A 14636-nucleotide genomic window follows, 5' to 3' on the forward strand; every position below is an offset into this window, starting at 1 on the left:
GCAGGGCCCTAAGGAAGGGTTAAAAAGGCAAATGGAATCCGAAAGGCAAGGGTGAAGCACCCCTGACATTTAAAATAGAGGTCAGCCAGCCTCAGCTCCCGCACTGTGGGGAAACATGCTGTGCACAGAGGGACGTTCTGCAAGAGGATTTGAAAAATGCTGGGAAAAGTACAACGATATGAGCTGCACGAACTTTCATTAGGGAAAAGCTATTCAATAAAACTTGTTCAAAATCTGAAACTATTTCCCCAGCTTGACAACAGATCTTGAACACTAGCAGGATGAGAGATGTGAATTTAAAATACATTTTAATTTCTTTGTGCCTTAAAATAAAAAGGCAAGCCATTATTGTTCAGGCACCATTATTGTTCAGGCACTCAGATGGCTTTGCAACCAAAGTGAGCCATTACTCACAACACAGCTAAAATAAGGCCTAAAAATAAAACAAAAACAATGGGGCACAACAAATATTAAATCCCAGAAGTGAAAGCTTCTCTTTTAGCTGTTCATAGGCAGTCAACCAGAAAACAAATGACTAATCTGAAAAGAGTCTGAGGCAAGAGTAAATGAAAACCTCATTTCACACTATCATAATTCAATACATAATTTTGCTTTAAAATAAGGTTATTAAACTACACAGCATCTTTAATAGCTTTTTAGGATACGCTGTATTGCTTGCCAGCAAAAATAGAATAACGTGTAGTACATTACACAGTTTACGGTCTGGAGTTTAGCAAAACTGAGGCAAGACTTTCCTGAAGCAACAGCACAAACATTTATTTTACAAATAGATTAACATGCATTTTTGATTGAAGCTACCTTATTTATTTCCTAGGGAACAAAAATGAGTCAGCCAAAATAGCATCCAAGTAACATTTTTATTTGCTCAGGTTGCACTCAGTTAGCTAAAATACCCTGCAATCGGAAAAGAAGAAAGGAGAAAAAAGTTACAAGCTAAAGAAGAAAATCTCAAAGCTTTCCACAGCTGACCTGAAACTCCTGGGGCAACAAAAAGAAGGAATTTTGCAAGACTTGGTATAAATTCAGATATGGAGATGATCTGGGTTATGCATCCAATAGCATTAGAAGAGTGACCTCAAGACAGTTGTTATCACAACTGCCTGTGCCACAATCCTTACTGTTCTTCACTGTTTCCTTTTCCTCTGAGTTGGAGCTTCAAAGCCTATGGACCAGTTTAGCTTCTTGCAACATACTGCTTGGGTATGAAGACCATTTACCATACTGAACTGAGAAATTCAAAATGCCCTGCAGTCAAGTGGGGCTAAGAGATAATGATAGCTTCCACTGCTGAAGTTTAACCCTGTTGCAAATTCTCAAAAAACAGTTTTTTACTGTTTTGCTTTACAGTTATGAAATAAAGTAATACATCTGGAAGCTTCACAGTAGCTCTTATGAAGGTTCATTTTTCAAAGTGGAATAGTTGTAATGTTAAAACACACAACAGGCGTTAATATTAGAGACTGGCGTTATGAAGAAGAAAGTCTAGCATGCCTTTACACAAAGCATATTTTCTGAAGTCATTAGTATCACTGCACAGTCACTCTCCCCACCAACACTAACTTCCCTGTCATGTGAAGCAAGAGGCACTAGGAGGGTGGATCAGATTAGTCAAGCTCTGCAGCATTCCGTTTTATTTCTAAATTCTAAGGAAATCTCATCAGTCCCACCTAGGGATGCAATTACGTGATGCTGAGGTGAGAGGCTTACTAGCAGCTTTAAGTAGTTTGTTGATGTATTAAAAAATAATTAAAACAGATCACTGCTTAGAAAAGAATTTCTCAAGCTTCTGAAGCCAAGCAAGGCAGCAGCATGGTGTTAGCACCAAACTCAATTAGCTTAGAAACACAAACTCAGAGCAACTGAAGTGCCCGCTCTTAGCCGTTGCCTGGATTAGTACGTCAGTAAGCTCTGTTAATCACAACACAGAAGCCTAGTGTAAGCAAAAGGGAAGTTCCTTAGAGATTATCAGCTACAGTGTTCGGACATTATTGTTAATATCCTTAAAAAAAACAAAACTCAAGACTGCCTAAAGCTTCCTGTCTTAAGCAGAAATAAACTAGGCTGTTTCATACAAAAATAGTCATTCCTTAACAAAAGCAATGCTCAAGATATCCTTGTGTCCCCAATGGCTCTAACAAAGCAATCCAAATTCTTCTCATGGATTTAGTGATTTGAAGAGCCCACAGAATTTAGTGCTTCTTCTGAAGTGATATGAAATATGAAAACAGCATTTCTTTCAGTATCCACCAAAAATGCCGAACCTCTGCACTGCTAGCCAGCAAGACTTTCTGGAAGAGCTGCTGAAGCCCTCACGGACAGCGGAGCAGCTCAGGGAACGCAGGTCAGGGTAGGGACCCCAGCCGCTGTGCCAGAAAGTGCAGCGTCTCTGTTGGAGGCACAGAGGGTGGGAGACGAGGGTGAAGGTGCTGTGGTGAGCTCAGTGCCTGCAGCCTTACCCCACCAAGGCGACACGTGGTCTTCCCTAGGGTCTCCCAGCCGCTCCAGAAGCACTGGTGACTGGGCTGGTAGGGATACCCCAAGGGGTTCAGGGACTGACTGCCAGGTACTGGTCTCTCCCTCGTTGCCTTGTGAAGCTGAGCAAGGAATATCCCAGTAACTAGGCTGAGGTTGCTACCCCATGCTAGGAAGTGGTTAGGGAAGGGGGAAAAAGAAGAGGCTGAGTCCATTTCAGTACCGTGGCTTTGGCAGGGTCTGCCTGCTGCGATAGGAATGTGCATGCACAGGCATGAGCCCAGCACCAGGCAGGATGCCTGGCAGAAGCAGCACTGACTTTCCCTGAAGAAGGGAGAGACAGACGCTTCAAAGCCTCTGAGCCCCACTCCGCTACTAGCTTTCAGAGGATTACTTACAGGTAGAAAAAGCATCAGACAGAAAGCAGGGTCCACAGGGACCAACCTCCCAAAGGCAGAGCGCAGGGAAGAGGGCAGCACTGGGGAAGGAAGTGATACCTACCCACAGCCCCACATCCTTGGAGCACAGAGGGATGGGGGGACCACTGCTGCCAGCCAAACAGCTTTCCACGCATCTGACAAGCGGCCACCACACCACAGGGCCCCACCCCTTGCAGCCGCACACACACACACAGGTCAGGAGGCAGAACAAGGCAGCAATCAAGACACAACAGATGCTGTTCCTCTTGCTCCATGTGGGGAAGGGGTCCTGGCCACCGCCAGCAAGGAGGCAGCAGATAAGGTGACAGTGGCCAGGAGGGCCCTGGAAGGAGAGGCTTGTGCCACCTGAACGTACACTGTTGGGGCCAGAAACGGGACAGGGAAGGCAAGAGGTGCCTGTGACTGGGTTTCTGACTGGCTTTCACTTTGGTCCAGAAGGGAGAGGATAAATAAGAAAAACAGCACCAGTTCCCTCTGTCTCACCTCACAGGGCAAGTGCTACAGCCTCCAACCATCTTAGAGCCCCTCTGCTGAACTTGCACCAGTTTGTCCATATCTATCTTGTACTGGGAGGCCCAAAACCAGACACGGTATCTGGATGTGGGCTAAAAAGTGCTGCGTAAAGGGAGATAATTCCTTCCCCGCAATGGCCCAGGATGCTGTCGGCCTCCTCCACAGTCAGGAGAGGCTGCTGGCTCCTGTTAGCATGCTGCCTACAGAGACTCCCAGGGCCTTTTCAGCAGCACGGAGCCCCAGCTTGCATTGCCACAGGGGGTTCCTCTTTCTCAAGTGCCACCTGTCCTCACTGAATTTAACTTAATGTCCCTGCTGGTCCATTCCCCGGGCCTGTCTACTTCCCTCTGAATAGCAGCTCTGCCCTCAACTGTCTACTTCCCAATCTGGCAGCACCTACAAACCATGATGCGAATGCCCTCAGAGACATTAATCTACCATTTTAAGATGTAAATTTGCAAAGCATTCTTTATTTTTAAATAGCTTTGAGGCTTGTCATTTGATACATGGGAAGTAAAGAGCAACCAGAGGTCAGGCAATGTTTTCCTATCCCATTTCAAGGAGACTCTACCAAGTGCATTCAGGGAGCCCTCTCATTCTCACAGAGAGCAGGGTTTTGCATTACTAACAAGCTGGGAAGAGAGATAACGAGACTATCTGAACCTCCCCGTCCGTACTTCAGATTCACTGTCACAAAGAAATGGAAACAAGAAACATTTCGGACAGAGACAGACAAGCTGCTGCATGGGTAAGAGTCTGAACATAGTTCTACACTTCCATGAGCACCAGAAAAATAAGTTCTGCATTATTTTTTCCTATAAAATTATTACACTAATACATATACATGCCATCTCTAGAAAGCTAGTACTACTGCCTCATGAAATATTTTTTGCAAGTTACCTGTGTTGTTTCTGACTTTAGTTCTCACTCAGGAACTTTACATAACCTGTATTAGTAGTCCTATGGAGTTACATTTTAAAGTGGTTATAATGGCTTTTAAGAAGAGGGAAGGGGATGAGCCTGCTGGGGATGAGAGATATACTTTAAACAACTACTTATAAAAATTTACTGCCAGAATCAGATGTAGGGCAGAACTGTGGGGTCACATCCTGCAGCAGTCCGCTGTAGCAGTTGAGACTGCAACATCATCACATTTAAGAAAGGCTTGAGGTTTTATTAAACAAAAAAATATATTCTCTGCTGAATTCAGTGTTAGGCTTCATCTGCAGTTTTCCATGTACTGCACAGTTGCCTACTGAGACAGAATTACACTTTCTTTGTAGCTCATCAGGACACATAATCTGAAACAAGTGGAGCATTGAAGTACAAGGGCATTAGCTGAGTATTTCTTAACAGTTCTTTCACTCCCAATCATGTTAATAATGTGTACTTGCTGCCAGAGTTAGGTTTCAAAGCTAATATCCTGTCAAAATAAGTGGCAGTTTACAACTCTCACAGCAATCATTTTTTGTTTTGCAGACACTCTTTGCATATGTAGCCTGGAAGAAGGGGAAAAAAGGTCTCAAATTGGCTTAGAATTCAGCAAATTTGACAGCCACAAATTAAGTGCATCAAGCTTTGCCAGCCAGCCTTTCATTTTTAATCAGCAGTTGCTTTAAGCTTTTTTCCCCAAATAAAAATCAGGGTCAGTCCCAAGATCCAAACACACCAGAGTATCTATTTGTAGGAACTCCTAACAAAAAGAAATGGAGCATTGGCCATGGCATAGCTAATTACCTTATATATACAACTTAAGACCATCAGTAGCACTTGCATCAAGTTCTCATTTATAATTTCTCTTAGAAATTGTAGGTTCTCATTTCCTCTCATTAAGCAAGAAATGTTTGTTTTCTAGTCAGCAACCGCACCAACATTTTTATGTGAAAATCAGTTGAGTAACCACAGGCAAGCAGTTACTCAGGCTAGTTACTGCAGCAGGAGAGGGAAAGGTGATGGCAGAGCAAGGCACAGCCTCTACATATGGCTGTAGGTGCTGTACTTGAGAAATAGAAGGTTCCCTACATAACATCCCTTGTCTCTGCCAACCCACTGGGGGTACATTTACACTGCGAGTTTGTCTTGTTCCCAAATCCTGGTGCCTCAGAGACACAACACCTCTGTAACAGTCGGCTTTTCCTGGTAGGAAGCCCGTAAGAATGGAGGAAGCCAGGCTGAAAGAACATTTCAGGTACAGTCTACATCCATTCTGCCTGTCATTCTGAACTGTGGAATAGTTTTGCTCCGTGCTCCAACACCAGTCCTCCAATACTGTCCCCAAAGGCTCTATACCTCCCCCCATACGTCATACAACCCATGTGCACAGGACTCAATTCTTCACGCTACCAAAACCACCGCCCCACCAGCACTCTGAACTAACAAGAGCAATGAGCTCCTGAGGCAGGGAGGCTGCACGTACTGTACAAGGTGGGCCTCAGCCAAGCACCATGTAGCGTTAATAGGGCCCATCCACCCTGGAGGGTACAAGGCCACAAACAGCGTGACTACAGCCGCACCGTACTGCAAAAAGCAGTGCAGACTGCACTGCTGATGCACTACTTCCCTCTGAGAGAGGGGGACGGGCACATCATGCTGTCTTTTCAGAAATGCTAAAACCTGGAAATCTGTATCTGCAAGGAAGTATCGTAAAAAGCTCCAGACTAGCAATTCTCTGGTTAGAAACCCCCAGTCGTGTTTCAGAAAAACAGACAAGACCAAGCACTAATGGCAAGAGAAGCAGCAAACAGAAGTACAGCTCGAAGTCCTTTAACTCCGTGGCTCAGTGTATGAAACAGGAAGAAGTGACAGGCAAAGCAGGCTGCATCACTGCGTTGTTCAACAACCTGAAATAGTTCACAGCACACCGATTTCGTATGGTTCTCTGCTCTTCCTGAGGTTTACTGGATGCAATCTTACCGTGACCAAGAGAGCATATTTCTGTTGGCATTCATTTCACTACTTCTATTTTTGTGGAAGTTTTTGTACAGTTCATATAAACAAGTTCAAGTCGACTTTTAGATCAGGACCTTCAGAGGTCATCTTTTCCAACCCTCCTGCTCAAGCAGGGACACTGAGAGCCAGTCGCCCAGGACCCTGTCTAGACAGCTTCTGAATTATCTCCAAGGGTGGAGACTCCACCACCTCCCAGGGCAACCTGTGCCAGGGCTCAGTCACCCTCACAGGGAAAACTGTTTCCTGGTGTTCAGGGGGAACCTCCTATTTTTTTGTGCCCATTGCTTCTGGTCCTGTCAGTTACAGAGATGTAATACTTTTGCAGTGAACCAAGGAGCAGGAAGCTAATTTATCTATTTTGTTCCAGTGTCTAACTAGAGTGCGGTGCACAGAACAGACCCTGGCAAAACCTCTGGTTCCTGTCAGGGAGAGAAAGATGCAAGTCCTGCAGTTCACACCAAGATGTCCTCAGTGCCATCAGCAACTTGTGGATGCAGAGTTTAGCACTGGACATGTCTTTAGTCTCAAATGTGTGAAATATTACTTCCAGTCAACCTGACAAACATTTTTCTTCCAGAATTTAGCCTTTAAACCCACAAATCCCAGCAGCACAAGTCTTTAAAACTGTGCAGTGGATAGAACCTGCTGCTTTTAATTCTCTTTTAACCTTTGCTGAGCTGCTGTTCTTTAAATGGCTGCTACAACTACTTAGTTTCCCTCACCAGCATTATCAGTCATTATTTTATTAATATTTGTTTGTCCAGCCCTGGTGATGTCACAGCCATGTGACAGCAGGCAGAACATGGATGGTGGCCCATGTCACAGGGGAGTTGGTGACACAGCCAGCCCCAGATGGGCACACCAAGGGCTGTGCCAGGCAGGGGAGGGCAGGGTGGCTGTTCCTCCTTTGTTGCTTCTCCTGTGCGTCACAGCTGGACACCCAGAGAGGGATGGGACCAGACCACAGCACGCTCCTGTCCTCTCCCTCCAGAGATAAGTATCCTGCCTGTATCCCACCACAGCCATGCAGGGAGCTGGAAGCTCCTCACAGCCAGAGGCAGAGGGAGCTCCCCATCCTTTTACTCTGGAGAGCTGCGGGCTGGGCCCCACATGAGCTCCTGGCACCATCACTAGTGATGCAGTGGCCACAACACGTGGTGGTGGCCCATGTCACCAGGGGGTGGGTGGCATGGTTGGCCCAGGACAGGTGTCTCCTGGCCATCAGGGAGACATGGGATGGACAGCCTTGGCAGGAGGCTGGGAGAGCCCCAGGCAGGGAGGCAAGGGAGGTCTGAGGTGCTGTAAGGCAGCTGCTTTGGTTGTTGATTCTCCCATCTTTGATAGCTGCAGCCCCGGATACGGACATAGCCAGACCAGAGCCTCCGCTACTCAGCTGGAGAGCGCTGCACTTTTCTGCAAGGACATTGACCTAAGGATAAGGAAACACACACAGCCCCAGTCTGTACTGCATCATGGACCTACATGCAGCTGGAAGCTCCCCACAGCTGTAGACAAAGGGATCTCCGCACCACCCTCCATCTCCACACTCCATCATGGGCCAACAGGCAGCTGGAAGCTCCCCACAGCTAAGAGCAAAAGGACCTCTGCACCATCCCTCCATATCCACACTCCATTATGGTCCTACAGGCAGCTAGAAGCCCATCACAGTCTTGGACAAAGGGAGCACCATACCATCAACCATCTCCACACCTCATCATGGACCTACATGCAACTGGAAGCTCCCCACAGCTGAGGGAAAAGGTATTTTCACACCACTCACCTTCCCCATACTCCATCATGAGCCAAGAGGCAGCTGGAAACTCCCCAAAGCTGTAGACAAAGGGATCTCTGCACCACCCTCTATCTCCACACCCCATTACGGTTGTACATGCAACTGGATGCTCCCCACAGCTGAGGACAAAGGTGTCTCCACACCACTCACCTTCTCTGTACTCCATCATGGGCCTACAGGCAGCTGGAAGCTCCCCACAGCTAGGGGATTTCTGCAACACCCTCCATCTCCACACCCCATTACCGTTCTACAGGCAGATAGAAGCCCATCACAGTTACAAAGGCAGCAGCACACCACCAACCATCCCTGTATCCTACCACCCTCCATATCCATAGCCCATCACAGACCTACATGCAGCTGGAAGCTCCCCACAGCTGAGGACAAAGGGATCTCCACACCACTCACCTTCTCCATACCCCATCATGGGCCAACAGGCAGCTGGAAGTTCCCCACAGCTGAGGACAAAGGGATCTCCACACCACCCTCCATCTCCACACCCCATTACAGTCCTACAGGCAGCTGGATGCTCCCCACAGCCGTGGACAAAGGGAGCACCGCACCACCCACCACCTCTGTATTCCACCACCTCTGTATCCCGTCATTCTCCTACAGGTAGCTAGAAGCTCCCCACAGCCACAGACAAAGTAACCTCCCCACCACCACCTCTGCGCCCCACCAGCAGCTAGAGAACCCCCAAACGGGGTAGCCTCCCTGCCACCCACCTTAAGTACATAAAGCTCCTCAAAATAAAATTTCCGATTCATGAACCCATTGGCTGGTTCTTCCAGTTGGTGCTGTCTTTTTTAGTAACTTTTTTGGGTTGTTCCATTCTGTCTTTGTTTATTTATGCAGCTTTTAATATGTGTGTGTATATGTATGTGATATGCATACATATATAAATATACATATATAAAGTGTGCCGATGAATAAATCTGAGAGGTGCACAGAGGAACCCAGGTGGGTGGAAGGCACCAGGGCTGGGTGCTGCAGGGCTCCCCAGGAGCCAGCTGCACAGGCCAGCAGACGGGCCACCTCTTTTACACTGGCCCAGTACAAAACAAGAAACCAAAAACCTTACATAACTGCTTTTTTACAGTCATTTCCGCATGTCTCTTACAATAAACTGAAGCTTGTTGTAGTGATGCTTTACAGCTCACTGCTGCTGAAGGAGGCAGTTCTCACCTTCCCAGGCTGCTCCCATTTATGTGCTGGCCCCTTTCTTGTGTCAGGAAAAACATTTATGCAGCTGCAGCCAGTCTGATCAATAACAAATCCACTCCCCTCCCCCTGCCACCCTGGATCCTCTCCCTGAACAACTGCACAAACACTGTGCCAGCTCAGGCAGGTAGGGAGGGGAAGTACAGCAACGAGGAAGGGCAAGACTACCTTCTCTGCAGTTCTCTCATTATGATCTGATGCAGAATAAAAACCATCCATTTCTCAGAATATTTTAAAATCATTAGACCACCCAAATATGTGTAGACCAGCAGTTAAAAAAAACACAAAATATCCTACATCACACAGAATACTTACATTTATGAACTCAGCGGTACCTAGCACAGGGAAGTTCCAAATTATACGTCAAAGCAAGTCTTAATACTCAAGTCTTATTTCCGATATCTGAAAGTTAGCATATAAACGCAGAACAGCAATACCCTTTCCCGCCTTCATGACAACACAGACAACAATACAGCTCATTTATCAATACAGACAGCAATGCCGTGAAGTGTAAGCTTCAAGACTATCCTCACGGACTTCGTATAGTTTAGTGTCTTAGAACGGGCACTGAAGCACAGCACTTGTGCTATTTCAGAGCTTTCCCCATTTCACAAAGTTGTTTATGTGCTCTCAGTAGTCTTGGTTGTACCAAGATGGGTTTTGTGCCCCAGTCTACCCAGAATCAACTATTTCAATAATTCCCAGTTTTATCTCCCATGTTTTAATGTTAGAGCTTGCAACATGTACATGTCACTTTGAAAAATTTCTCTTCTTGTATGTGACCAATTCCTAGACTTTATTTTCCCATTTTTATTCTTAAAAATTCACGTAAAAGTTTTAATAAGAAAAAGTATTGCGAGTTGAATGACAGAAGCAGGTTATTGATCTCTAACTACCAAGTCCATTTCCTCTTGAAACACATCTTAAAAGTCACAAAAATTAAAAGAACTAACACTCGGGGCACTCCAAAAAAACACCCCTAACCAACCAAGCCACCTTGTTAGCAAGCAGGAAGCTATCCGTGCTACATTTGTGCACTAACAATGAGTCCATGAATTAGTAAAATAAAATGAGAGTACAGAGAAAGGGCCTGAACATGCAGCTCCTGGAAAACTAACTCAAGTTCTTCTCCATGTGATGTTCTAACAGTGCCTTTGTAAGAAGCACAAAACATCCCTTCTCCCAGGTACACTCCACCTCAACAACCACAGCCTGGGAACTTCTTGTGTACCAACACTCCTCCATACCTTTATTGAAGATGGGCAAAGCTAGGCTACACTGAGCACACCCGGGGAACCGGAGTCTTGTCAGTGATCCTACAGGGCTCATTAATAAACCAGCAGCAAACAGCTTGAGCTTAAGTGTCATTTTTACAGTGTGAGGACTTACTGAGGGAAAACAAGAGGGCACCTGTTATTTACTCTGACTTTCAGGCAAAGCTGTGACTCTTGGGGACCATGTTTTTCATTAAGTAGATCAGGATCTTAATCACGCCATTCTCTCCCACCAGCTGCTGATCCTCAGACTTAGGCTGAAAACTCCTCTGCTGCTACATACAACAAACGCTCAGCTACTGTACTGAGCACACCTCATTTTCGTGCCACTCTGTGTGGGGCACATTCTTGCCACTCTATAAAGCCACCTAAGACAAGCACATAAAATCATTACCACAACCAAGGTCCAAAATTCTAACATTCACTCCAAAGAGAAGCGGTTTTCTTGGAGACAACTGCTCTGACACAGCTTTCTACACAAGCCAGACTCCAGGCAGATGTGGAAGTACAATTGGAAAGTTAGAGAGTGGATGAAGAGGAATTAAAGGGAGAAAATACAGAACAATGACTAATTGTTCACATAGCTTACCAATGAGGACTGAACAAAAGGCAAGTGCCTTGAGCCTCCCAGCCTGTCTCAAAGACAAAAGTAAACACACAGCAATTAAGGAGGGAGAATGGGAAAGGAGGGAGATTTAGTTAGTGAGCTTCCTTTAATCCAGCTGCTAGAAACATTAATGAAGATGCACAACACTGGTGAGAGAGAGGAGGAAAGCAGAAAGCTCATCCTATAGTCAGGTCTCTTCCACCCACCCACGCCCCAGCCCATAATCAGTTACAGTTTCAGAAGAGATGAGCACATATACCCAAATCAAAAAGGATGAAGAGCACAGCTCTAAGAATTAATTACAGCAAGTCATTTTCAATTAAGTTAGAGGACAAAAGCTCCCCACAGCTAAATACAGCTGTGAATGTAGTGCATAGATTTTTTCCTTGATCAGAGGCACCAAAAGTCCCTACGGCGAAGGAAGCTGGGGGGCGGGGAAGGGGAGAGACAGAGAGAGCTCCTTGTCATGCTGTTTGATAAGCAGCAAACCTAGAGAGACCTCATTTCCGAGGTTTGTGGTGAAATACGGGGGCATCAGACAAATAACCCCCCCTCATGCCATACTTGCTGGTTTCTCCTCGCCTTCCCATCCCGCACCACCTTCATGTCTTTCATTTACATCCTCTACAGATGAACTGCAAGTGCTTCTGAACCACCCAGCCTCCAGCCATGCAGCCCCCCCCTGCAGAAGCACCAAGTCCTCCTTCTCCAGGCGAGTTTGAGTTTTCAAAATTCACAAGAACTCTCTTTGAAATCTCTCCAAGTAGTAAGTTCTACCAGCCTTGTAGGAAGGGTCATGATTATCACCTAGGGAAGCAAGGGTAAACAGGTACAATCAAACTGACTCTTCAGTTTGTGTTTTATTGGTTCATTTTGGACTTAGAAGAAGCTACAATAAAACATTGCTGTTTCTATTGCTGGTTTTAATCAAAATATTTTTCCCCAGTAACCTTAACATTAAAATGTCTAAGCTCTCCTACTTCATACATTTATTATTCTGGGGTTTTTTTAAAAAAAAACAAACACCTTTCAATACACTAACCGGAAGTTATATAAAAAAATTTACTAGAGTTCAATACGAGTTGTCAAGTGTGTTATCAGGAATGCTATTTCCCTTTTCCACTCCTTCCCTCCCCCATGCCACTATTCCCAGATATTTTCACAACAGCAGCTCTGAGCGCAGAAGGTGCAGATGGCAAGTGTTAATTCCTGCAAAAATGAAAGAAGAGAGCATACATCCAAGTAGCAGAAAGCTCATCTAAGGGCCTTCACGTAGAGTTTACTTGTAGCCCTCCTGCTTTGATCCTGACAGGGTGAAACTAAAGAGGAAACAGTATAAACACATTGACTCATTAAAGTAAAAAGGAAAAAAAAAGAAAAAATAAAAAAGAAGCCACAGACAGAAACCTAAACCACTGATGCACTGGTAGTTTACCCTCCCCCATCTCCAAGATATTTTTTAAAGCACAGGCCATGATGTTTGGACGAACCAGCTGGAAAAAAAAAGTAACCCTATCAACAATGAGCTAAGCAAAATAACCTCCAATACCATAGTACTATTATGGCCCCAAATTTGCTTCGGATGGTTTAATCAGAACTAACCAAGCCTGCAGTCCTCTTGACACCCTGTTCGAGCTGAAAGGGAAAGGAGCATGCCAGAACTTAGACTTCTGGAGCTCGTTTCTGTCCTGGGGAGGGTGCTAAATGCAAGAAGCTAAGGAAAACAAAATTATGCCATTCGACTCTAACCGCATTTTAAGCCATTAAACAATCCTTCTTTAAATCTTATTTCACAAGACGCACGTTTCTGTCTTAAGGAAGAAGCGGTAGCAACACGAAGCAGGTGCCGTACTCCATGTGCCAGTACGATGACATCATACCATCCCTTCGTCAGGCACAGCTCCTGGATGGCCGCATGCCTCACCTTCCCCTTCTCACAGGTTAAGAATTTCTCGGTCATGGCAGACTTTTGGGATTTGGCCGGATCCGGTTAGCTATTTGTCCAAGGGCACCTGCCACCCCCGATCTCGGGGGAAAAGGGCCCTGCCGAGGGAAGGCGGAGCGCCCCGGGGAGGGAGAAGGGACCAAACTCCACCCTGGGCACCGGGCAGGATGGGAAGGAGACGGCATACGCGATGGGGCCGATGACAAAACAACCCCGGGAGGGCGGAGAAGCCCCCACCGGGGGGTGGGTGTGCGTTCCCGCCGCCGCCCCCCGCCACACACCCACCTTGTCCCAGCTCAGCCACTGCCACACCGCCTTGTCCAGCTGCGCGTCGCCGGTGCTGCGGGCGATGAGCACGTTGGAGTTGACGTCCCCGGGGCCTCCGCACTCGCCCATGTCGCCGTCTGAGGGGGTCGCGGGTGGAAGGGGGGACGACGACGGCTTCGCTTCTTCACTTCGCGACACCCGCCGCGGCACCGCGCATCGCCTGAGGGAGGGGAAGAGCGAGAGGAAGCGGGCCGGTGCCCCGGCGCACGGGGGAGGCGAGGGGCAGCCGGGACCCGCCGCGGTGGCCGCTATTTACCTCAGCTCAACGCTCCCAACGGCGAGTAACGGCGATCGCCGCCTCAGCCGGCAACGGTCGCGGCGCGCGCCCGCCCCCGCCAGCCGCCCCGCCCCGCGCGCGCCCAAGCGCCGCCCGCCGCCGCCGCTCGACAACAACCGCGGCCCCGCCCCCGACCCGCGGCCAATCCCGCCTCGTTCACCCCACCGGAGGGGCGGGGCAGCGTCCTCCCCCGGCCGGGCGCGCGGCAATGCATGACGGGAAGTGTAGTCCGATCTCCGCCGCGGGCTGCAGAGGCGAGGGGCTGGAGGGCGGGGAGAAACTACAACTCCCGGCAGACCTTGCGGGGCGCCTAATTCCCCTCAGGGTGAGGGGAAGCGGAGAGGGCTGAGGGCGCAGCGGCTTTGCCTCCCTCAGCCGGCCCAGCTGCCGGGGCCCGGCCTCTCCCGCCGCATACCCTCTCCGGGAACCGCGTCTCTCCCTCAGGAGCCCCAGCTCCGTCCTGCCCCCGGCCCGGGCTTCCCGGGGTGGTGGTACCGGCCCTGCGGGCGGGCAGCCGTCGGCGGTCAGTGTCACACAGCGCTTGGCCCTCAGGAATCCTGAGCAGGGTCAGGGTGGAGGCAGAGAGGGCTGGGTGGAGGTTCCCTCCTTTTGCTTGATGCAAACAAAAATGTACGGTATATCTTTTACTGCCCCAGTAAACAGGCGCTCACGGCCTCCTGGGTGATCTATATGAGGAAAAGCTAAAAACCTCCCTGGTTGTGCCCCTCCTTCAGCCTCCGAGGCAGCCTTCACACTGCTGAGCGCATTATCTATTCCCTGTGAAAGGATAATGGAAACGGT

At 47.9% G+C, this 14636-nt stretch overlaps 1 protein-coding gene across 1 annotated transcript in view; it reads right to left on the minus strand.

Moving 5' to 3' along the window:
* Positions 1–13627, minus strand: part of PGM2L1 (phosphoglucomutase 2 like 1) — a 41091-nt gene extending 27464 nt beyond the window's left edge. The window contains exon 1 of the mRNA XM_059823924.1: positions 13517–13627. Coding sequence (XP_059679907.1) covers positions 13517–13627 — 111 coding nt within the window. The remainder of the gene's footprint in view (positions 1–13516) is intronic.
* Positions 13628–14636: the final 1009 nt, after the last annotated feature.

This window comes from Gavia stellata, chromosome 1 (genome assembly GCF_030936135.1).
Source record: "Gavia stellata isolate bGavSte3 chromosome 1, bGavSte3.hap2, whole genome shotgun sequence".
NCBI lineage: Eukaryota > Metazoa > Chordata > Aves > Gaviiformes > Gaviidae > Gavia > Gavia stellata.